Source organism: Anabrus simplex, chromosome 1, assembly GCF_040414725.1.
Source record: "Anabrus simplex isolate iqAnaSimp1 chromosome 1, ASM4041472v1, whole genome shotgun sequence".
Lineage (NCBI taxonomy): Eukaryota > Metazoa > Arthropoda > Insecta > Orthoptera > Tettigoniidae > Anabrus > Anabrus simplex.
This window is the reverse complement of record NC_090265.1, coordinates 1,405,816,152-1,405,843,445: the sequence shown is the minus strand read 5'-3', so window position 1 is coordinate 1,405,843,445 and position 27,294 is coordinate 1,405,816,152. Positions and strand designations below refer to the sequence as shown.

The following is a 27,294-nucleotide window of genomic DNA, read 5'->3' as shown; positions in this document are numbered from 1 at the left end:
ATCGGGGTGGGTCGTGGTGGTGGTCGTGGTGGTGGTCGTGGCCCACATCCTCGTCGCTAAGAACTACTCCCCCAGTAGCCGTGCATCACCTCACCACGACCCGAAACTGTGACTGGGGGAGGATAAAACCTCTGTACTAACCTAATCTACCCGAGGCAAAGAGGTTGGCTAGACAGGAAGAGGAATGAAATTTAAGAAGGTAAGAATAGAAAGGTAGAAATAGTAATGTAGAATAAAGTACACAGACACCTCTCAGGCAACTCAGGGGACACCTTGTTAATCTGGCCCTACACCGAGGCCAATACAGCATGGGTAACCCTGAGCTGGCACAGTCCTCCAGATCAACAAGCACACAAGCCCCCACACAGACATCAAGGTCATGGTGTCCCTACAGGGGATACGACAGGAATACAATGATTCTTATACTTTTTGCTGAACTATTAACAGATTACGATCAAAACGATGAGATTATCAGCTCCAGCAGAAGAAAATAAAACAAAGTTACTCTAGAAAAAATTGCCATCAGGTATTTCAAAGTAAACCAGTTCTATCTCTAAATTTTACAGTTCAGATTTCATGTTTACTTTCAGTTATTTCAAATATGCATTGCATAATGGTATGTGCCTACAGAGGAAATAGGTTAAAATCACTAGGGCAAACTATTTCACGCACTGGAAATCCTCAACACTTGTCATACAGAATTCAATTGCAAGTGCTTAAAACTAAACTAAGGAATTTAAATGAGGAACTAAAACTTCACTCCGGACATCCAATCCCTTACAAAGAGTACCAACATTAAACTAAGGCTTGTATAGAGCACAAATGCTTAACAACGAACTCCACCAAATACTCTGTACCATTAAAATTTATCAATAATCACTCCACTGCTTGAGTGACACACTAAGGATTAGTTGAGGAAGAATTTTAAGAATCTACGAGGTTTGTAAAAATAAAGAATAATCTGATGTGGATACCTCTTAGCCAAAGATCTTCTTTGATTGCATCAACAAGATGCAGAACTCCTTGATTTCCTAGATGCATGTTATGATTTAATGTGACCCTTCGTAACCCAGGCATTGCTTCCATATTTGGACTTCGATATCGAAGAGTTTGTTTCCAAGTTTCATTATAACGTTGCAAGCTCTGGAACTATAAATACAAATATCAATATTACCCTGTCTAGCTAGGATATACTTAAACATATGGCTTCGCAGGAGTTCCAAAAATTTACATTCATTCTAGTTTATCATTCCACTCCAAAGTAAACAAGTACCAATGTAATAACAGTTTTATCAATCCAATCCATAAGTGGAACAACATATCAATAAACCCTAAATAAATGACTGTATTACAGTTGATTGGCTTATTGCAAAGCTCTAGGATACAGATTTTTATAACAGTAAATTTTGTACATGTCTGAATATAAATTAAGACTTATAGCCAAATGTTGATTTTAGTAGAAATTTTAGTCACTATTCTAGTCAGCCACAGATTTATTTCATGTGAGATATAGTGTATACAATTCACTATGCCTTCTTGTATGGGCTTCCACATGAAAAAGTTACATATCCAATTCTGAGCCATTTCACAGAACTGTATGAATGTCTGAAATTGCAATTTCAAAATAAATCTTAAGAGATAATCCACAGGTACTGGAAAATTTTTAAAATTCCACTATATCGGTGACTCTTTCAACTCTAATGAAATAATGACAAGTCACTGTTATAACAAATTACAGGTATAACATTGAGGCACTTGATTATGCAGGAATAATTTCAAAATAATATAAAATTATTGTTTTTATGCTCAATTACTTCACAGTTTTCAGAGATGCCAAGGTGCCACAATTTTGTCCCACAGTAAGTCTAGCAAAACAAAGCTAGTGTATCTGAGCTCCTCCAAACACAACCAGACTGAGTCAAGATTGAACCCACAAAATTGAGCTCAGACAACCCATATTCTACTGTCTGAGCTACTCACCCTGGCAGAAATATCATTATCGTACAACTAAGCAAACAACTAACTTGGTGAATAAGAGTTGGTGTGTTCTGCTCATAATACTAGGTTCATGGGTTTCAATCTTGGCCAAGATAGTTAATTTTATAATAATAATAATAATAATAATAATAATAATAATAATAATAATAATAATAATAATAATAATAATAATAATAATAATAATAATAATAATAATAATAATAATAATAATAATAATGTTATTGAATTTATATCCCACTAACTACTTTTTGATGGTTTTCGGAGACACCGAGGTGCCGGAACTTTTTCCCGTGGGTATTCTTTTATGTGCCAGTAAATCTACCTGACATGAGGCTGACGTATTTGAGCACCTTCAAATACCACTGACTGATCAAGGATCGACCCTGCCAAATTGGGGTCAGAATGAGAGCGCCTCAACCGCCTGAGTCACTCAGCCTGGCAATGAAGTCAACTATTAAGGGCAGACAAAAACTTTGCACTCTATCATAACTGATGGCATTCTGAAGATCTGCATCCACCCAACAAAATCAAATGTCTAAGGAACCAATGAGTACAGTTCCATTTCAATGCTAGATGTCAGTAGTGCATGATCATCTAAACAACAAAATTAAATATTAAAAGCTGAAGGAAATACTTTAAAACCAAGGACCAAGATTAAACAGGAAAACAAAGAGAATTTATTTACTGAATTCAATAAATTACTACAAGGATTATTTTGACACGTTACTGAAATGGCCTGATCCTGAATCACCATTCATTACACCAATGTGCTCTTTTGTACAAGATAAGATACCTGAGCCCACTTATGAAGTAGTGAATACTCATCTCAAAAATAATCCTTCTGGTAGTGATAAACTAGCTGAACTAATTACAGATGGAAGTAAAGTATTGCATAAACAAATATATCAACTTGTTCTAAGAATTTAAGAAAATGAATTTATGCCTATATTATTATTATTATTATTATTATAATTATTATTATTAACTTTAATGGCCACATTGGACCACTTGAGTCTTCCATGTAAATTTTTTCCTTTAAGGCTGTATTGTTTGATTCTTCTTATCTGCCCAGTACTTCTTCAGTTCCGATCACATTGTTCTTAATTCGTCTGAAATCTCTCTCTCTCTCTTTTTTTTTTTTTTTTTTTTTTTGCTATTGGCTTTACGTCGCACTGACACAGATATGTCTTATGGCGACGATAGGACAGGAAAGGGCTAGGAGTGGGAAGGAAGCGGCCGTGGCCTTAATTAAGGTACAGCCCCAGCATTTGCCTGGTGTGAAAATGAGAAACCACAGAAAACCATCTTCAGGGCTGCCGACAGTGGGATTCGAACCTACTATCTCCCAAATACTGGATACTGGCTGCACTTAAGCGACTGCAGCTATTGAGCTCGGTCTCTGAAATCTCTACAGGCCTTCTGAGCATCATTTCAGTTGAAAATTCACAATTCTTAAGAATGGTGGTAATTTTATTCTTGTTCTCTGCATCTGTAATTTTGAGTCCAACTGTTTTTAGATCCTCTTGAATTTCTTTGATCCAATGCCCTCCTGTCTTCTTTCTCAGATTTCTTAACACTAGTTGTCGTAACATCCTATTTTCTGGTAATGCACAAAAAATAATGCAGTAAACATCACTGGAGATTATCAGAATGGTTTCCGTAGCAGTAGATCCATTACTGATGACATATCTGCATTCGAAAAGTTAAATAAAAAGTATGAGAACATAACTACAGTATTCATTACTTATTCCTCAAACATACTGTGACAATGAAGGCCGGCTGTAACACCAGCAAGAAACAATAATTGCAGTGCAGTAGCGACAATGTGGACAGGGCCAGCAGCAAACAAAAACAATTAGCACCATGAAATCGCAGAGGTTCATAAAAAGGAAGCTTCTAAAACAAGCTGGAAGCTACTGTACTGAAACTACACTGCACAGTGTAACAATTGATAAATTTTATTGTTTTCCATACTATTCAATTCACAAATGTGAGAACTGCACAGTGTGAAGCCATATAGAGAACAGGAGTTCAACACACTGGTGTTGCGAGTGTGTGTCCATACCACTGAAGTCTGTACCTCCCTATGATATAAATAATAGACATTTTGGTACCACTTTCCCTCCTATTTACTTCGTTTCTGATTTCATCTTTCCTAGTTATTCAATTCATAGTTCTAATGAATTTCATCTCTGCTAACTGGATTTTGCTAATGTCCTAGAGTAAAAGGATACAGGTTTCTAGTCAATGGGTTAGGATCGCAACAAAGTAAGAGCTGAAGATGGTTATTTTCACTGTCTGGGATTCTCTGTTATCTCACAGCATATTCCTCACATGGCTGTAGAAGTGTGAAGCTTTCTGTGTCCTGCTGAGTATTTCTTGCGGAACAGTATTATCCTCTGAGATAATGTCTGCAATCTACTTAAAGCTAGAGACTGACTGAAGCTTAATGCCCTCCAAATGTAAAACTTCTTACTTCTCTGTTGATATTCATCTCTGTGGGTTTCATTTTGCTAATTTTAAGCCCAAATTCGTTAAACATGCTGTTCCAAAAATTCAACTTGAACAATTCATCTTGAACTTCTGCTTCAGTCTCTCCCCATATCACATCATCATCTGCAAATACCAAGGTGTAATTAATCAATCATCAATGATCTGCATTCGGGGCTGTGGCCCAGGTGGCAGATTCATTATCAATTGTTTACGTAGCTTTATCTTAAACATTTTCAAAGAACTTGGAAATTTATTGAACATTTCTCTTAATAATTTATCCCAATCCCTTACTCCTCGTTCCATAAATGCAAATGCATATTTGCCACAACTTGTCCTCTTAATTTTATCTTCGTACTATGATCTTTCCTACTTTTAAAAGCTCTACTGTGTTATTCCATGCCAACTATCCACTGACAACTCAAAAAATCTACTTAGACATACCACATAGTCCAGCATCTTGTCTCCGTACTACCAAGTCTTCCCAGCCTAAAGTTTGCAACATTTTTGTAACACTACTCTTTTCTCAGAAATCACCCAGAACAAATCGTGCTGCTTTCCTTGGAATTCTTTCCAGTTCTCATTCCAAGTAGTCCTGATGAGGGTCCCATACACCAGAACCTGGGAGACTGATTCCCTCGGATCGAGTAGGGGTATTTCAGTCGCCTTGACAAAGAATACTGCAATATATTCGAAACGTCAGCAAACTGTACGTGATGTACAAACAACAACATGGTTCAACCCAGAAAATAAACTAAATAATTCTTCACACCGTGGAAGCTTCACCTCTAAGTTACCAGCCTTCCCTTTACATCCTTAAATAATAATAATGTTATTTGTTTTACGTCCCACTAACTACTTTTTAAGGTCTTCGTAGGCGCCAAGGTGCCGGAATTTAGTCCCGCAGGAGTTCTTTAACGTGCCAGTAAATCTACCGACACGGGGCTGTCGTATTTGAGCACCTTCAAATACCACCGGACTGAGCCAGGATCAAACCTGCCAAGTTGGGGTTAGAAGGTCAGCGCCTTAACCGTCTGAGCCACTCAGCCCGGCTTTACATCCTTACTACAACCCCTAAATACTCTCATAACCATGTGAAGAGATCTGTAACCTTTCCTACCAACCTCATTAATATGATTACCCCCTTGAAGATCACTCCTTATATTAACACCTAGGTATTTACAATGTTTCCCATGAGGTACTATCACCCTATCAACACAATAATTAAAGCTGAGAGGAGGACTTTTCCCATTTACATTCGTATCATTCCTACCGTCCTCTCACAACATTGTTTAAGTCCCTCTGCAGTCGCTCACAATCCTGCAACACATTTACTACTCTAGACAGTATTAACATCATCTGCACATAGTCTTATCTGTGATTTCAGTTCTTTACTTATATCATTTATATATATAAGAAAACATGAAGTTCCAATAATACTGCCCTGTGGGACACCCCCCACCTCCCACTTTAATCGCTGCAAGATCAGATAACACTTCACCTATTTTCTGGAAAGGTACCCACCCATTCAACCACTCTTTTGTCTAGTCCAATAGCCCTCACTTTTGTCAGTAATCTCCTATGATCCACCCAATCAAAAGCCTTGGATAGGTCAATAGCAAAACAGCCCATTTGACCTGAATCTAAAATATCTGCTATATCTTGCTGGAATCCTACAAGTTGAGCTTCACTGGAATAACCTTTCCTAAACCCAAACGGCCTTCTATCAAACCTGTCAGTAATTTTGCAAATGTATCTACTATAATAAAAAAAGAATGCTTTCCCAGAGCTTTCAAATAACACATATCAAGCTGACTGGCCTGTAATTATCTGCTTTATGTTTGTCACCCTTTCCCTTGTACACTGGGGCTACTACTGCAACTCTCCCTTCATTTGGTATCGCTCCTTCATGTAAACAGTAATCAAGTAAGTATTTCAGATAAGGCACCATATCCCCATAAATCCTTTTCAATCCCAGCTGCCTTTCTAGCTTTCAACTTTTGTATCTTTTTATAAGTGTCTTATTATCACAGGTAAATTTCAGTATTTCACCATTATCAGTCACCTCATCTATCTGGACATTATATCAAACTACAAGTACCTTTATATATTGCTGACTGACTAAATACTTCTGCCTTCTATAAGCCCCTGCATATACACTCCTCTTGTTCATTAATGATCCCTGGAATGTCCTTCCTGGGACCTGTTTCAGCCTTCTAGTATCTATAAATATCCTTCCATTGCTCCCTAAAATTCATAAGGCTGACAATTATGTTTGCTATCATGTTATCCTTAGCTGATTTTTCAGCTAAATTCAATTTTCTGGCGAGCTCCTTCAATATTTCCTTATTTCCACAACCATTTCTAACTATTCCTTTCTAATCTGCACTTCTTTATCTCTTTATTTCCCAGTTATAATATAATGGGTTATGTTCACCATAGATTTCTTTGATCTATTTTATGATAGGATCCACTGCTATGAAAATTAGTAGTTGTAAGGCACTTCCCTGTTAATGCATAAAAAAGTGAACGTTTAAAAATAACCAAGTGGCTGGTTTGCAGTATACGAAAATCACTCCTTACTTACGAGTTGAAACGTTGTTTAATTATATTGTAAATAGCACACAAATAAAAAACATGATACAAGAAGAAACTTATCTTAATAATGATGACACTGATAATAATGGCATGTGTTTCTGTCTAACAGAAAAGTCCAGAATGTGTAGCCACAGTGGCTTCACTGTTGTGTTAGTAGTGATTACTGTTTTAAGAGGAAGTACAACTAGGCAACCATCCTCTATTAACACTAATCAGAGGGAAAACATGGAAGTGAAGAATGAAGGTATCAGCATAAGAAAGACAAGGGCCACGAAGGGAGTGAAAATGAAAGACTCCCCAGGCTTCAAATGCTTTAATAACATAGGGGTCGTAAAAGAAAATTAGTTGACCAAGAGAGGTCGACAGGATAGACGAAAGTGAGGAGCCTGGCACAGATAAGTGGAAGGAATGCCAGGACTCAGCTAAGGATCAGTGGTCGCTAACCCACACTCTCCAAGTCAAGAGTCGATGGGGTCCCTTTTAGACGCCTTTTACGACAGGCAGGGGATGCCGTGTTATTTTACCATCCCCACCAACAGTGGACTGCCCTTCATTGTAGTTTTCTTTCTTTCTTTCTTGATGCTTATGGACTCTTTTACTGTCGTCCAGCCACTTCATTGTAGTTCATTACCATGTCCAGTTCAAAGAAGGTAAAACATACAGTATTACCAACATTGAAATATACACTGAGTAGCCAACTACTATTCAAAAGATCAAAGCACAAATATTTCATTAAAAAAAAAAAACAGTAAATACAAGAATGTAAGATGTAACACACTACCGTGCTTGAAACAACAGTTTCAACAAAGGTGATAAGGCACTTCCCTGTTGCACTGAAAAGTGGACATTTAAAAATTCCCATGCAGCTAGTTTGTAGTATATGAAGATCACACTTGATGAGTTTAAATATCATTTAATTATACTTTTAAATAGCACACAAATAAATATTAGAAAAAATAAAACTTTCCCCTTTGAGAAAATCAAATGATCAATAAATATGTCTAGTGGTCATGGCCATCCACCAATGGCTGCTAATTTCAGATGATCACCAGCCATAAGATATAGCCTGCATGATTACTAGGTAACACTGTCTGGCCATTCATCCATACTTTACATCACAGCCTGCACGTTTGCTAGCTTTACATTTCTGTCACATATTTTGTGATGGTAACGAAAATGTTCAGATGACCCTTAGCCATACGACATATTTATGTCAAAAACATGACACAATAAGAAACTTATTCTAATAATGTCACTTATACTGATGGCATGTGTTTCTGTCTAACAGAAAGGTCCAGATGTGTAGCCACACTGTTTTTGCTGTAGTTTATGTCTATGTCTGGTTCAAAGAATTTAAAACCATGAAGTGTTACCATGATTGAAATATACACAGAGTAGCCAACTACTATTCAAAAGATCAAAGCACGAATATATAAAAGAAAAACAATAAGTACAAGATTGTAAGGTGTAACACAATGACCCCCTTAAATCAACGGTTTCAACAACGGTAATGGTAAAGCTTGAACCCAAAATTACAAAAAAGGAACAACAAAATGCAAACTTACAAATACAAGATATTAACCGTTCGAGGGTCGGTTTTCAAAGCACTAACATACCCCACAATATAGGTTTTTGCATGCTCATATATTATAAATTAACCCAACAGCGTGTGTGACATGTACCACGTCACACAGTAGCTGTCTGCTGCTGTGGAATGACGTGTCTGACATGCATTGCGCTGTATCTGCATTGTCATTCCATCTCGCGAGTTTCCTTCGAACTATGTCCGAGGGCTAGATAAAGCTTCATTCTTTCGTTTCATATATCTATTGATTCATTTTAACAAATTTTCACCTCATTATTGATGTGTAAAATTCACTGACTATTCGCTCGTGTACTTTTCCTGTAATGGCGTCAGTAAACAAAGATAATTTTTCTAGCGATGCTATATAAGGCATGTTAAATGAATGCTTTAGTGATTATGAGGATAGTACTTATAATTTTAGTGATGATCTGATGTCAATGATGTTGATATTGCCGAATTACACCGTGATGAGGCTGAAATGATACAGAAAAGACCGTTGTTTCCGACACTATTCGTGTTAGATGTGATAGTGCTGCATGTAGTTTTTACTAGGATAACATAGATAATTACGTAAGGAACATTTAGTAAGGTCTTTTGACCCCAAGGTTTAGCTCTAAATGCTTGTGCAACCAGTAAAGTCTTTCAAACATATGTTTTCACTTGAACTCGTCCAGCTGAGTGTAACAGAAACTGATCACTACACTTAGCAGTACATAAAGTCCCATGGAATGTTATTTCCATTTCGATCTAGGGTAAGAAAATTGATTCCAGTCAATGAAAATGAGATGTATGTTACCTTAGCCCTCTTCATGTTGATGGAAATGGTACAGAAACTAAATTTTTGGTCTTACTTCTTGAAAATTTGTACCATTGCCACGTCCCTTATTCGATTCATATCTTTTGACAAATTTGAATCCATATGCAAATTACCTCACTTCAATGACGAGACTAAACATACTATATATGGTAGACCGAAAAGCTATCTCCAATATAATTAAAATTGGTTGGAAATTCACAGCGATATGGATGGTATCATGAAACAGTTTGGTGCACAGGTATGCTAGCCTTTGAACGCCCAATGAAAGCTCCTCCCGCATCCAGTGAAGGCTAGATTTTTAAATGCTCCTGCTCAAAAGTGTTAAAGTAGAGGCACATAATACATTACATTTTCTTTAAATGGCCAAGTCATATACAAAAAAAATTGAAGAATCACAAAATCACACAATTTTCATGATTAATAATGTCTTTTGTTGGTAATTCACAAAATATGGCAGTGGACGCAGTACTAATATTGGTCCTCCGGTTCTCTTTTTTGGGGTGATATTTTCATTTTGAGATAATGAACTGTTATCAATGAAATAAAAGAACTGTAAAATTGCTTTATAATGATTACAGAGCACGAACCGAAAAAATATAGGAGTGTGGATGAATGGATCAGTAGACCGGTATACTTAAACTTCTATGGTATGTTTGTGTACATGACGCTCAGCATAATTCCTAAAAATCAATGTAGTGCTTTCACTACATCAGTCCCATTTTTGTTCTCAGGCTGAAAGGAAGGAAGGAATTTATCATAAACTTCTTCATCCATATGGGAAAAATCAGAAAAAATCAGAATCTTCACTTACATCAATCATCAAAATATCGAACACTTTCTCACTATCTAGTACAACTTCAGCCCTATTGTGAGTGGCCTTGTTCGTCAACTAACAGTTGAATCCCAAAAACCGTAGATATTCACATTTTTAAAAAAAACTAAGTTTACACCATTTCCCATTTAGGATATGAACAAGCGCAGCTTCAGTAACATAGCTAATAGATGGCAGATAGCATATGTTTTTGAATCGTTGCTCAAAGATATAGAGAAGCACGGATATGACATTCAGAATTTTGACACGAAGTGTATTGTGTCATAACTGCTGTGGCACTTCCTGCAAGACACAATATATTGCACTATGACCAGTATCGAGTTAAGTGACACTGTTCACATTGAACTTCACGTCATAGCTTTCAGTTTATTTATTTATTTACATAACTGTCACCTAAGCGTGGCTTGAAGAATTCACACAAAGCCGAGTCATGGATGAAGTCTGCACTGTTAATTCTTCAGAGTCTACAGGAAGTAAATTCACCTTTGTGATTAGTCTTTTAAAGTTATCACTAGAGGTCTGAATAGTGACCACTCGAACATGTCCATTCTTCCCAGGATGGAGTTCTTGAACCACCCCTACAGGCCAATGCAGAGGAGAAGAACCGCATCACCTACTCAAAAGTCCTTAAAAGTGATGGCAATGCCAGTATCACCTCTACTGGAGTTCCTGTAGACAGTCTAAAAGACTTTGCCTCCAAAAGTGCTGAAGTCTACTTTATTGTTGTTTCCATCTACTGAGAAGGTTCCTATTTATATTATTTATATCAACAGAAGGCAACTGAGTCAGCAGTACACCAATTAAGATATGGCCGGGGGAAAGGTAATGGAAGTGAGAGTAGTCAGGAATAGTATATAAGGGTCTTGAGTTCATACAAGGCTCTACTTGAGTGATGAAAGTGCACAGTTCTTCATAATTAAAAACTTGATTACCTAGTACTCTTCTGAGACAATGCATCACAGAATTGACCACAAATTTCCCTAAACCAAGAAAATGAAACATGTTGGATATCAACTTCCAGCTACAGCCATCACGTAAAAGCATATATTGAATCCTCTCATTGTGATCCTTTATTGACTGCAATAACTTGTACAATTCATGAACTTGGTTTGCTGCACTCTGGAAATTGCTTCTATTATCAGAATGAATTTCACAAGGCTTGCCTCTATAAGCAGTAAATCTTTTCAATGCTGCAAGTAAAGCTTATGTTGTGAGACTAGTAAGACTTCTAGATAAACTGCCTTGAACACAGAACAAACAAAGACTGCAATATATACTTTCGATGTGATCTTGCTGCATGATCCATCAACTCTCAAAGCGCATACATAATCTACTCCTGTTATTTAGAAAGGATGACTTGGTTGAAGCCTAGAACCTGGAATAGAACCCATTAACTGTTCTGAAGTATTTTCCTCAAAGCGTTAAATTATGTAGTAAAAAAAATTAATAACTGTAAGCCAGCATGAAGTAATTTGTAATAATCTACAAAAAAGAGTTTTGAAAAATGATGTCTGTGAGGCCAAATTAGTTTATGAATAGCATCACAGGGCAAGTCTGCATGTTCCAGTCTTCCACCCACTCTAATGAGTCCAAATCTATCAATGAAGGGTACTGTACCCTTGTACAGGCTCCCTCTTAAAGACTCACGTTTCTCTAATGCCTGTATGTCATGAATGTAACATGAATTCTGTGCAACTTCAATGCAGGTGGTGATGAGCTACTTGAATGTTTTGAAGTTCTACAGTTTCTAATAAATCATTTTATGTAAGCAGTCTTGACAGTGTTGAGTATTTCAACATCCAGTCATCATTCAACCTTGTTATGAGAAGGGTTGATTAACAGAAGAGTAACTATTCCTCTTTCTGCAATGGCTTCTTGTGGTATTTTCACCTTAAGATTTGACCACATTGATGTTTCTCCTGCTAACCATGATGGTGGTGGTGTTCAATGTTTTAAGAGGAAGTACAACTAAGCAACCATCCTCTATGTAACACTAAGGCTGACGACACACAGAGCGGTTTTTGCTGTGTCGGCCGCCGCCTGTGACTGTGACAAAACACATGACCAAGCACAACGTTAAATGAGGAAGCTAGCATAGCAGAGATGGATCTTCGTAAGGAACGTACAATACTTTTGTCACTAATTTACTTACGGTGGCAGCGGAAAAGGAAACATCGCAGAATACGGATTCATCGAATAGTGGCACATAGAATTTCAAAAGGTCTACTTTACACTTTATTTAATCAAGCTTGGCAAGATGAAGACAAATTTTACAATTTCGTTCTTATGTCCAGTGAATATTTTGATGTACTGTTGAATATCTTAAATGAAAAGTTGAGAAAGCAAGACAATCCTATGAGAAGCATCATTCCACCTGAAGAAAAACTGGTGATACTTCTCAGGTAAGTATAAAATATTATTATTAGAATACATACATATGTTCAATTGTTTAGAAATCAAGCACAATCATTTCACATGAAAAAATTAAAGAACTGCAGCATTTAAAAGAGACTGATACCTGAGTCTTCTCCTTCTGGACTGAAACTTGACACATACGTACAAATGGAATTTGCCGGAGATGGAGCTGCTACTGTTGTGTATGAACAACATGGGGACTGTATTTCAAGGGATGATTGACTACTATTTTCGTATTGTTGTTTCTTCTGTTGTGTAGGAATAGACGAATCCAAATAATAAAACTGTTGATATTGATGAAAAATTAGCTGTTGTTGTGGTGGTGGTGGTGGTGGTGGTGATTGAACCAGAACATTCTGTGCGACTATTTCCTGCTGTGGGTGCTGCATTTGATTTGTTTGCGTGTTCACTGAAAGATATTGCTACCGCTGTTGATTTTGAGGAAGGTCATGAGGCATTTCATATGCATATTTCATAATGCATTGCATTATGTCCACTGTGGCTTTCATGTTTAAAGTAAAACTTTCAGAGTGGGAAGGAGTGATAGTAAGAAGTGACGAATATCATCATCTTCAGCCTTTTACATTTTCTACCTGCTTTCTCAATTTTTCTCCAGAACTTGGAAAATCTTGGCCTCCACTGGATTTAGTTTCCTCTTTTTCCCTAATTGCGGACTTTGTGAAGGAACTGTTTCAATAGAAGTTTCAACTTCAATGGAAGGTCGAGAATTGCTATCTCCTACTTCCAGATGTAGGAAACTGGTAGTTTTGCGTGGTGATACCGTACCCTGTAAAAAAGACAGTTTTTCCGCATACATGTATGACGTTTTCTTCCCAGCTGCACTACCAGATTTCCCTCTTCTTGCTTCCATTTCTCTGGTATATCTGTCTCACATGTTTTTCCACTTATTATATAGTATTTCACCTAAAAGAAATAAAATAATAATGTCACTTTAAACAGAATTATTCAGAAGAAATCCATATATTAATAACTGGTATGTTTTGAATACTTTCAGATATCTGGCAACGAGATGCTCCCTGATGGACTTGCACTACACATTCCAAGTGGGAAGATCAACAGCAGGGACCACTGTCGGAGAAGTTTGTGAAGCAATATGGACATGTGTAGCTAATCATGCATTACCTACGCTCTTTACAGAAAATTGGCTGGAAATAGGTGAGGGATTTGAAAAGTATGCTAACTTTCCTCACTGTATATGTGCAGTTGATGGAAAGCAGGTGAGAATTGTACAACCTGCAAATAGTGGTTCTATGTACTATAAGAACTACTTCTCAATCGTGTTATTTGCCATGTGTGATGCTAATTATTTATTTACATACCTGCCAACTTTTGAAAAGGGCTATCAGTAAAACTCATGCGCGACAAAAATCTAACGATTCTCGACAAATCCTGGCTTATAATACCAATATAAATGGTCCGTTATTGGACATTATAAATTTTCCAGCTAGCTCATTCTTGGTTGCCAGCGTTTCGCCCTCGTGTGCTAGGGTGGGCTCATCAGTTGGTACCTAGCACACCTACCAATACGCTGGCTAGTGCATACCGTGGAGGCCACTGCGTAGGCTAACTGGAGCCACCGGCAGTGCCAATGCACTAAGAGACTTTGTCTCATCACTAAAAATTGATGCCTGCTTGGCCATCAGATGATATAGATGTTGATTCCCATAGGGAATCTGAAATATTTGTCCTGAACGAGCAAATTTATAATACCAATATAAATGGTCCGTTATTGGACATTATAAATTTTCCAGCTAGCTCATTCTTGGTTGCCAGCGTTTCGCCCTCGTGTGCTAGGGTGGGCTCATCAGTTGGTACCTCGCCTCCACGGTATGCACTAGCCAGCGTATTGGTAGGTGTGTTAGGTACCAACTGATGAGCCCACCCTAGCACACGAGGGCGAAACGCTGGCAACCAAGAATGAGCTAGCTGGAAAATTTATAATGTCCAATAACGGACCATTTATATTGGTATTATAAATTTGCTCGTTCAGGACAAATATTTCAGATTCCCTATGGGAATCAACATCTATAAAATCCTGGCTTGACGAAAATAATCATACTTCTGAGCTACAAAATACAATAATTCATACTTTAAATAGGATACTTCAATTAAATCATATATACTTACTTCATGAGCCAATAATTTGTAGATGAACATAACAATCAAGAAGAAACCCATGTTAAACAACAGCAGGTATGGTGAATATTAGTTTGAAGCATTCATAACAGGACTTCCTTGATAAATTAAACAGATATGCAATAACTGAAAAAAGGTTTTATACAATAAAACTTAACGTAACACAGGCAAGAAATAATATAAAACAAACTGCAAATCACACGCTAGTTTGACTTTAAAGTCATAGTTATGGACATTTTAGCTTTCTGCAAAAAAGTCTTGGGAAAATGTTTTGTCACAACAGGTACCAGAACTCCTGGTCTTCAAAATAGAAATAGACTCCATAGATTCATTGGACATGGATGATCTGAACTCTTCTATTTTTCTTCACAAGGTTGAAAACACGTTCACATTCTGGATTGCTATGAGGTACGGTGAGAATAGAGCATTACTATGGAAATTTGGTTATACTTGAGAAGTCCATCGCCTTCACGAATTCTTGATATTTGTGCCCAACTGGAATCACTTGCAGCATCTTGATTTGCAACCACAGTGTCATCTACCTGAAGAACTATGAACTGCCTCTGAAGCTAATTCACCAACTCATCTGTAGTTTCATTCTCTTTCCCTCATAACATGGTACGAAAATTTTCCAGGAAAAAAACAAATGGAAGAAAACTGTGCATCTTCAATTTTGCCTAACCTAGCAACTAGAGCATGCTTTAATGCATCCTTGAGTGGAAACTTGTTCATGATGTAGTCACAGTCGCAAAGCTCTGATATTTTTTATCTGGGGAGACTACAGCGCTCCAAGCGGTGAGGTAGAGGAAATGCTGTACGTTCACGTACTACTACTATAGTCTAAAATGGTCATAACTTCTGAACAATTCATGCAAATAATGTCCTGAGAATATAATTTTCATTCAGTCATTTATATCTGACACCTTTTTACTATATGAGCTGTAATAATGGAGATATTCAAGAGTTTATTACAAAGTGTATCAACAGCCAAGCATTGCTGACAAGGAAGTATTGTTATGCCATCACAGTAGTAAAGTAACTGGCTATAACGGTTGTTGTCGTGATTGTCTTTATAATATGCAAAATAATAATATTTGTGTTACGTCTCACTAACAACATTTAATGTTTTCTGAGACTCGAGGTGCCGTAATTTTGTCCTGCGGGAGTTCTTTTGCGTGCCGACAATTTATAGCACCACACGCATTTCCATAATATGTTGACTGCATTTTAATCAGTACAGTGGTTCTACTTTAGATACTGACAACACGAACACTTCACGTAGTGAACCATTATAGCACCACACGCATTTCCATAATATGTTGACTGCATTTTAATCAGTACAGTGGTTCTACTTTAGATACTGACAACACGAACACTTCACGTAGTGAACCACTATAATTATTGTTATGTGCTAATAGCCGGGCTGAGTAGCAACTCAGGTGCTAGAGCGCTGGCCTTCTTAGCCCAACGTCAGGTGGTGAAGATGCTCAAATACGTACAGTGAGCTAAAGTGAAACTTATACACCACTGTAACTAGTATGTATTTATGAATAGAAATGTGGGCAATAATTTATATTCACATTTTGTGTGTGGAACAATAAAGGTATGTCTTGAATTATTAAGTCACAAGGGGGCTAGTTAGCGTATCCCTTAACTTAGCAAGATATAACACGTTATTTGTCTATATGTTGCTGGGGCACGTCAAAATGAAACTCAGAGTTTTGCATGGGCATATTAAGAGGGCAGTACAAATGCTGTATGTTTGTGTTTCAACACGACATTCAGTTTGTTGTGGAGAGTTGTGAAGTACAGATGCTATCATGGGGCATCCAAGAGGACAATCTTCGAACGAAAAAAGAACTGATGATTTTTTCACCATAAGAGAGGAAAATCACTTTGAGAAATTGGTAAACTTGTAAACAGAAGTCATGCAACTGTACAGTGCGTTATAAATCAATATAAACATTGAAAACAAACACAAAGTGAGTGAGAGAAAAATTTTCAACCTCAGGGAGGAACGTTGGGTAGTGAGACAAGTGAAGAAAAATGCAGCGATTAGTGCTCCGAAAGTGGTTGTGATGGCTGAGGAACATACCAACAAGAGAGCACACCCAGAAACTATTCAACTTATCCTAAGGAAAAGTAACAGGCATGGACGAATAGGTAGAATAAAAGCATTTGTTAGCAAGATTAATACGAAGAAAAAGTTGAGCTTCATTAAGGAGTATATAGAAAAAGACTGACTTCTGGAAGACCGTTATTTTTGCAGATGAAAGCAAATACAATCTCTTCGGATCAGACGAAAAGGTTAATGCCTGGAAGAAACCAATAAGTCCAAGTGTCAATCATGGTGGAGGTAGTGTAAAACGGACCACGAGAGTTGACTTATTGATGGGACCCTGGATCAACATGTGTATCTAAATATACTGAAAGAACATTTACGACCTAGTGCTCAAAAGCTTGGAATACTTGATCGATTTATGTATAATACCAATATAAATGGTCCGTTATTGGACATTATAAATTTTCCAGCTAGCTCATTCTTGGTTGCCAGCGTTTCACCCTAGCACACGAGGGCGAAACGCTGGCAACCAAGAATGAGCTAGCTGGAAAATTTATAATGTCCAATAACGGACCATTTATATTGGTATTATAAATTTGCTCATTCAGGACAAATATTTCAGATTCCCTATGGGAATCAACATCTATATCATCTGATGGCCAAGCAGGCATCAATTTTTAGTGATGAGACAAAGTCTCTTAGTGCATTGGCACTGCCGGTGGCTCCAGTTAGCCTACGCAGTGGCCTCCACGGTATGCACTAGCCAGCGTATTGGTAGGTGTGCTAGGTACCAACTGATGAGCCCACCCTAGCACACGAGGGCGAAACGCTGGCAACCAAGAATGAGCTAGCTGGAAAATTTATAATGTCCAATAACGGACCATTTATATTGGTATTATAAATTTGCTCATTCAGGACAAATATTTCAGATTCCCTATGGGAATCAATATCTATATCATCTGATGGCCAAGCAGGCATCAATTTTTAGTGATGAGACAAAGTCTCTTAGTGCATTGGCACTGCCGGTGGCTCCGGTTAGCCTACGCAGTGGCCTCCACGGTATGCACTAGCCAGCGTATTGGTAGGTGTGCTAGGTACCAACTGATGAGCCCACCCTAGCACACGAGGGCGAAACGCTGGCAACCAAGAATGAGCTAGCTGGAAAATTTATAATGTCCAATAACGGACCATTTATATTGGTATTATAAATTTGCTCATTCAGGACAAATATTTCAGATTCCCTATGGGAATCAATATCTATATCATCGATTTAAGTATTACAAAGATAATGACCCGAAGCACAAAGCTCATAAAGTACGGATATGCCTGCTGTATAACTGCCCAAAAGTACTCGCGACACCTTCACAGTCACCAGACTTAAGTGTGATAGAAAGTCTGTGGCATTATTTGGAAGTAGTGATAAGAAAACACCCTATTTCGAACAAAGATGATCTGAAAATGGCTTTATGAGAAGAATGGAAGAAAATAGTTCCATCTTATTGCAAAAAGTTGGTACAATCTATGCCTAAACGTTTAAGATCTATGAAAAGTGCTAAAGGGTATCCTACGAAGTATTGACTGCTAAAAACATTGTGTTATTAGAGATTGCTCAGGAACTACTTGAAGGTGTATGAGTTTTACTTTGACCTGTTTGATGCATGTTTAAGAACAATGTATTAATTTTCTTTGTAAGTATAAGAAATAGGATCATTTACTTTGTACCTTAGCAGAGAAATGTGTATTTGTTAAACTAGAACCAAGACCAAAATAAAGTAAGTTATATTTTTGTGTTGAATCTAAATAAACAAGCTTTCCTTTAGTGTATGGGTTTCATTTTGACTCACTGTAGTTAGTGGGACGTAAAACCAATAACATTAACATTATTATGTGCTAATAACATATATTTCTGAATATATTTTGAAGCTCGTGAAATAATACAGTACCCCTGATCTGATATACAGTAAATACGAAGGGACAAAATGGTCGATTGGTCACTTGCTTTCTTGGCTTACGCTGCCTGAACCATCAACGATAGACCGTAAGTGTAACCGTACGAATTGCAGAGCATAGAAACCTCTACACAAAAAAAAAAAAAAGTCTGCAATGGTATATACCTATATCCAACCAGTTGCCCTCTAGAAGCAATTTATGTTATAATTCGCGGTAAAAAAATAACTCCTTAAAATTAAATAAATATTTCAATATTATCCTCAAACCCCTCAACAAAATAAATTGTTTGACCTCCTCCACTATTTCATAAGGATTACAATAATCTTGTCAGGACATTATTTGCATGAATGGTTCAGAAGTCATGACCATTTTAGACTAGTGGTAATATGTTCCCTGTTCGCTAGCAAGTTGCCTCTACCTCGCCGCTAGAGGTGCTAGTGTTGCTCCAGCTGTCAAATGGATGAACCTTCCACTTTTTAGAGCTTCGAGACTATATATTAGACTGTAATGGAGTCACAGGCAGTACACAAGTAGTTTCTCACTGATGAAAAGAAAAGGGATTTATCTGTATCCTGGAGATCATTCACTACGTTCGAAGTCTGAATGCCAATAACTAACTCATCACTTCTTTGATTTTGAATCAAGTACTGTTTCTTGTTGGAGTTATTCATGATAATCTACAATAGGAATACAGCGTATGAAAATGTCCGAGAACAAATGTCTTGATATCCACTGAAACATCAGAAGGAACCTGGATCACTGAACGACACACAAAATTATAACAAACACTCAAGGCAGTCAAACACTTCATTAAAACATGTCAAAGCACACAAAGTCTAAAACCATTAAATGAACATGATGCCAACTTCGTGAATAAAGAATACGCACATGGTAAAAAACACACACATGGAACACTTCATTAAAACATGTCAAAGCACACGAAGTCTAAAACCATTAAATGAACATGATGCCAACTTCGTGAATAAAGAATACGCACATGGTAAAAAACACACACATGGAACGAATGTAATTCTTATTCTTCTTTATAATTTAATGGACTCGCTAATAGCGGTATACCCAGTCACTGGAACGAATATAATTAGCCCAACGAATACAGGAAACTCCGAAGCACGAAGTTATAATTCAAAAACTCAAACACTTCATTAAAATATGTCATAACCTTAAAAGGCCAAAACAATCAAGGAACGCCAACTTCGTAAACAACGAACACTCACGTGGTTATAGGTTCAATCACAACAAGCGAACGGAGCGGAACAAAGAATTTGCGAAGCAGAGCCTGTTGACACCTAAGATTCACACGGAAGAGCTGTTATCCTGGCTTTAAATTAAATTCCAATAACGTCACAAACATCACATCAAATATGTTGGTAGATGGTCCGCCTAGTCAATATTATTTATTATTTACCTTTCACCTTAACATCTAGTACATGTTTCAAGAATATTTATGCATTCTCTTCCTCAGCTAGTGGATTAAAATTCAGTATACAATAAGACCTGATAAAATAGAGGGGGGGCCCCTGTTAAAATTCAAAACTAAGACCATTACAATGTAACATTTAAAAAATGTGGATGGTAAAAAACATGGAATTAAAATCCCATCTTGTCATGTACAATTAAAAACACAATATAGTAATGTCTGATTAAATATTGAATACAGCATCTTATGGTGATATGAATTCACAGTATCCTTGATCTTGCTTGCTATCTTGCGAAGTTCAAATAAGGTTGAGTTAAGAATAAATGAAATTGCATTAAAACTTGAAGTCCTGCCGATATCCACCATTAATAGGTGTTAAAATAATGTCTATATGAATTAAAATATTGAACACAGCAGCGTACATTGATGTGAGTTTACAGTGTCCTTGGAGTTGTAATACTATCTTGCGAAGTTCAATTGGATTTGTATAAGAATAAATGAAGTTGCATTAAAACTAGAAGTCCTGCCATTATCTTCGGTTAATGGGTGTATTATGCAGCCACAGGTTGAAATAAAATTAAAATGGTCTGTAAAAAGGAAAGGAATAGAAATTAACAAAAAGGCTCCGACCTGAACAAAATGAGAATACAACGGGCCAAAAATATTAAACCTTACCAGTGTGTTGATGTAAATATTACGTGTGGCGTGCATATGTTGAAGAGATGTGAAAGCAACTGGTGTTGTACGGCAACTGGTTGTGGAATTAGTGGTGGTGGTGATTTTTGTTTTAAGAGGAAGTACAACGACATAATCATCCTCTCTGAACAAATAAGTGGAAAAGAAATTTAAAATATAAAACAAAATTATTTATTCAACAAAGGAATTTGGAAACACAGTACAAAATAAAACAAAAAATAATTATAAAACTAGGCCGAAAGGATTACTAACGTATCGAAAGGGAACGTACGCTCCCTGAGTAACAGTACACTTGTAATTTACATACCCTTGATAAGTCCACTGTCGCACATAAAGCGGATGACGAGATCAGCAGTAGTCGCATCATCGGCTAGTATGCGTTCGAGTGTTTCCTGCAGGCCGAGGTTCCGTCTTAGGCCAGAGAGATAGGCGCACTCTGTGAGGATGTGGGCCACGGTGAATTCGGCACCACAAGAACACACTGGGGGGGTCTTCCCTCTTTAGGAGATAAGAGTGCGTGGATCGTAAATGACCTATCCTCAGCCTGCACAGTACTATGGCCTCTCTCCGTGAAGGTCGGAATGAGGACCGCCACACGGTACTTGTTTTCTTAATTGCTCTCAGCTTTTTGGGAGTTCGGATATCTAGCCAATCCGATTCCCAGAACGCCAAGATGGTTCGACGTAGCTGAGAACAAATATCCTTAGCAGGTACATTGACGGGTCTTGGAGGTAAAAGTGCAGCTTCCTTTGCTGCTTCATCCGCAAGTTCGTTTCACGCAATCCCAACGTGGCTTGGGAGCCACGCGAAAGTAATTCTGGTGCTAGCATCGCTTAACCTGGCTAGAAGGTCATGTATCTGCTGCACCAGTGGGTGTTGCGAGAAACAGGTTTCAATAGACTGCAGAGAGCTTAACGAATCGGTACACAACAGAAAGTGGCTTCTTTCGTCACGCAGTGCAAACTGCAGAGCCTCTAAGATGGCGTAAAGCTCTGCAGTATACACGCTACATACTTTAGGGAGCGAGATCTTCGTACTCATATCATCAATGACAAAAGAGCAACCAACATTATCTCCGATTTTAGAACCATCCGTGAAGATAAGTCTCGCGGCCGGATATTGGTGAACAAAGTCCTGGAAATACCTCCGATAAACGGAGGAATCCGTGTTCACCTTGGGTCCACGGAGCAGATCTAGACGTATATCCGGTCGCGGAACCAACCACGGAGGTACCTCACTATGAGTTCGTTCAAGACAACCACCGATATCAATATTCAAATCATGACACAAGCTATCAATCCGAAACCCAACCGGCCGTGTGGCATTCGGCCGGTCTTGGCACCGCTGGTGGTATTGGGTGCGATAGATGCATTGATAGCTTGGATGTAGCGGCATTTCACGAATTTTGGCAGCGTACGTTAGGAGTAACTGCTGCCTCCTTATCCGTAAAGGTGGAACTCCCGCTTCAGCGAGCAGGCTGGGAATGGGGCTAGTACGGAAAGCACCCGTTGCCAGCCTTACTCCACTATGGTGAATACTGTCTAAAAGGCTCAGCGCATGATCTCCTTCTCTTTTGCCCTCTTTCTAGGGTATAGGGTCACCAATTTAAACAACTGATTGTCTTCTGCCATGTATTCATTTAGGCTATTTTCACTATCAAATTTTTTCACCTTGTATATTTCTAATTTTTCAAGGGCATTCATTTGTTTACCCTTGTTTAATGAATGTAATAAAGCCATGTCTCGTTCAATATTGGTGAAATGATGGCTGCTTTCGTGCATGTGTTCACACATTGCAGAGTATCTAGAATGTCTTCATGCATTGACATGCTCTTTATACCGTACCAACACACTTCTACCCGACTGTCCGACATATTTTTTTCCGCAATCTTGGCAAGACAGTTTGTATACTCCTGAATTACTGAACCTACTGTTGGTGTTTACGCTATTCGAATTGAACAATAAATTACTATTATTGTTATCTGTCCTAAAGGATACATGTATATTGTGTTTCCTGAAGAGTTTAGCCAAACCATATGATTGTTTATTAATATAAGTGAATGTAGCGAATTTCTTTTTTTCTTCTTTCTTATTTACAAGTAGAGTGTTAGGTCTGTTCACAACCTTACTCTTTATCCTATTGACATAGCTCTTGGGGTACCCGTTCCTTCTGGCGATATCATGGATAATGTTAATCTCTTTATTAAAATCATTTCTATTTAATGGTATTGTTACTGCTCTATTGATGAAGCTGTAAAATGCCGCTTTCTTGTGTTCTCCTGGGTGGTTCGAGTCTTTCCTGATAACCACATCTGTGTGTGTAGGTTTTCTAAATATTTGGTAAATCAAGTTTTGATTGTCTCTAGTTACTGTTACATCTAGATAGTTTAAACTTTTATTATCTTCAGACTCGATTGTAAACGTTATGTGTTTATCTAGGTTGTTTAATTGGTCTAACAGCTCGTTTGGCTTGAGTTCTTGTTCGTTAATGATAGCGAACGCGTCATCAACAAACCTTATGGACCATCAATTCACCAATACTGAACGAGACATGGCTTTATTACATTCTTTAAACAAGGGTAAACAAATGAATGCTCTTGAAAAATTAGAAATATACAAGTTGCAAAAATTTGATAGTGAAAATAGCCTAAATGAATACATGGCAGAAGACAATCAGTTGTTTAAATTGGTGACCCTATACCCTAGAAAGAGGGAAAAAGAGAATGAGATCATGCGCATAAGGGGGGAAGTATGATTATAGTATCAGGGGCGGTACCTTCCACCCCTCTTTCCATCCACCGTGCATCCCAAAGTAATTCCACAACCAGTTGCCGTACAACACCAGTTGCTTTCACATCTCTTCAACATATGCACGCCACGCGTAATATTTACATCAACACACTGGTAAGGTTTAATATTTTTGGCCCGTTGTATTCTCATTTTGTTCAGGTCGGAGCCTTTTTGTTAATTTCTATTCCTTTCCTTTTTACAGACCATTTTAACTTTATTTCAACCTGGCTGCATAATACACCCATTAACCGAAGATAATGGCAGGACTTCTAGTTTTAATGCAACTTCATTTATTCTTATACAAATCTAATTGAACTTCACAAGATAGTATTACAACTCCAAGGACACTGTAAACTCACATCAATGTACGACGCTGTGTTCAATATTTTAATTCATAGAGACATTATTTTAACACCTATTAACGGAGGATATCGGCAGGACTTCAAGTTTTAATGCAATTTCATTTATTCTTAACTCAACTTTATTTGAACTTCGCAAGATAGCAAGCAAGATCAAGGATACTGTGAATTCATATCACCATAAGACGCTGTACTCAATCTTTAATCAGACATTACTATATTGTGTTTTTATTGTACATGACAAGATGGGATATTAATTCCATGTTTTTTACCATCCAAATTTTTTAAATGTTACATTGTAATGGTCTTAGTTTTGAATTTTAACGGGGGCCCCCTCTATTTTATCAGGTCTTATTGTATACTGAATTTTAATCCACTAGCTGAGGAAGAGAATGCATAAATATTCTTGAAACATGTACTAGATGTTAAGGTGAAAGGTAAATAATAAATAATATTGACTAGGCGGACCATCTACCAACATATTTGCTGTTATTAAGTCAATACAGATCCAATACCGGCCACTATGGTCAAGATTATTAATAACAAACATCACATGGTTAAATATTCCAATCATATCAAAGAATGAGTTATCAACTATCGTGGTCTTCCCTTTGACCCATGCAAACAATCAATTATACGGAAGTGGAGTGATTATTGAATGTTGTTTCAAATTTTTGTCCATGAAGTCGTAAAATGACACCGTCCACCCGTAAAACTATAAAATGCTGCAATTTCCATAAATTTTATGGATAAACCGTAAAAGTTAGCAGGTATGTATTTACATACTTGACGCAGGATCATATAGGAAGTCAGGTGATTCTGGAATATTAAAAAACCCAAAACTCTTTGAAAAGCTGTTGGAATAGTTCGTTAGGAATTCCTCTGCCAACGCCAATTGCAGATTCATCTTCACATTATCCGTAATGTGATGGAAATGGAAATGGTGTATGGCTTTTAGTGCTGGGAGTGTCCGAGGACATGTTCGGCTCGCCAGATGCAGGTCTTTTAATTTGACTCCCGTAGGCGACCTGCGAGTCATGATGAGGATGAAATGATGATGAAGATAACACATACACCCAGCCCCCGTGCCAGAGAAATTAACCAATGGTGGTCAAAATTCCCAACCCTACTGGGAATCGAACCCGGGACCCCTGTGGCCAAAGGCCAGCACGCTAAACATTTAGCCATGGAGCCGGACTCCGTAATGTGATAGTTGGTGATGAGGCTTTCCCATCATCAACAAACTTACTTAGACCGTATGGTGGCAGGCATCTAACTGATACCAAGAAAATATTCAATTATAGACTGTCTAGAGCCACATGCTATATAGGATGTTCCTTTGGTATTTTAGCGAATAAGTGGAGAATATTTCACAGACCACTGAATGTAGATACTGATTTTGCTGAAGTTATAATTAAGGCTGCTTGTGCTACATAATTTTGTAAGACAAAGAGATGGAAAACGTGAGGACACTTTCCCACAATGTAACATGCAGAATTAATGTTTGACAGAGTAAGCAGAGGAAATCCGAAAGCTGTAAATGTTAAGAGATAAGTTTACTCAGTATTTTTCAGAATGGCAGCATGAGACCATTAAGTTAAATCGAACAGAATCTTGTTCATAAGCCACAAATTTACCTAAAGTCGTCTTTTATTCTACAGGCGTGTCATGTCCCACAAACTGATTCATAATCTCTTCCCAAGAGATTTTCCGTTGTGTTCTGGCCATGTAATCACTGAGTCATATCCCATATTGCTGGCCGGGCATGGACCTCGCTGATTAATTTTTCTATGTTAGTCCTCCTAATATCCATGATTCTGTCAGGAAGAGATGGAATAACGTAGAAGAATATTTGTATATATATATATATATATATTAGTACGCCTTTGGCATTGTATGCGAGCAAAGTTAAATAATTCAATAACATAATATAAAAATAATGTATTGTTCTTATTCCAAGTCAACTTACTCTATATTTATGTCCTTTTACACGTACTGTATATTATTGAATTCCAAAGAAACTTCATGAAATATAATACAGAAATACTTACCAATGATGCAATCACTGCATAAATTCAGCTGAATGTATTCAATCTATAGCGCTAGAGCGTGCACGAAATCTTCAAAATGCTCGCTGCACCGCCAGCAAACAACAGGCTGAGTCGGCAAATCTTCCACCTGTAGGTGAGCACCGCTGTGTCTGTTTCATCCAATATGATGCAACAGAAACATGCACCGCCGACCCAGCGGCAGACTCTGCAAAAACCGCTCCATGTGTCATCAGCCTAATCAGAGGGGAAAAAAATGGAAGGGATCCGACACTTTGAAAAATGAAGGGATCAGCCAAAAAAGACAAGGGCCATGAAGAGCGTGAAAATGAAAGCCTCCCTAGGCCTCGAGTACTCTAATTGACCAAGGGAGGTTGGATAGGATAGATGAAAGTGAGGAGGCCTGACAAGTACGTGGAAGCAATGCTAGGACTCAGCTGAGGGCCCTGAGGTCGCCAACCCAGCTCCCAAGTTGAGAGCCCCTGAGGCCCCTTTTAGTCTCCTCTTATGACAGGCAGGGGATACCGTGGATGTTACTCTACCACCCCTGCCCATAACCATGATGGACCTTTCCACAAGCTGCCAGTTCTTCTGCACTACTGCCTCCAGAAATCAAATCAGCAGGATTCGAAGATGATGGGACATGTCACCAGTCTTCAATGGTTGTGTTACCTTGAATAATGGCGATTCTCTTCCCTATGAAGACCTTCTATTCAGCTGAAGATCCTGCAATCCATGATGAAACAAGCAATGAGTCTGTCCTCAGAAATACATGATTGAAGTTAAGTCTCAGCAATAATCCTGTTGCTAAACGAACGGCTCTATGTAGTTCCAAGAGAGCTGGAGTTGTGCATTTAACTGGTGATAATAGTGTTTTTGAACACGTCAAAATATACACTATCCTGCCTCTGCTGTCTCTTGAATGAAGATAAATGCATGCTCCAAAAGCATTCTCGCAACTGTAAAAAAAACACACAACGTGAAGCTGAAGGTGTGAAGCATTGCTACATAGTACCCTATGATTGATCTTGATACTGGATAAGGTAAAAAGTGATTTAGT

The 27,294-nt window shown here is 37.9% G+C and overlaps 1 protein-coding gene and 1 pseudogene across 2 annotated transcripts in view; both read right to left on the bottom strand.

Moving 5' to 3' along the window:
• The window catches only part of LOC136878996 (centrosomal protein of 78 kDa), a 411,354-nt gene that overhangs the window by 299,267 nt on the left and 84,793 nt on the right, over positions 1–27,294 (bottom strand). For both annotated transcript variants that reach the window (XM_067152670.2, XM_067152679.2), the window contains exon 5: positions 975–1,149. In XM_067152670.2, coding sequence (XP_067008771.1) covers positions 975–1,149 — 175 coding nt within the window. The remainder of the gene's footprint in view (positions 1–974; positions 1,150–27,294) is intronic.
• On the bottom strand, positions 13,040–25,999 carry LOC136858847 (uncharacterized; annotated as a pseudogene).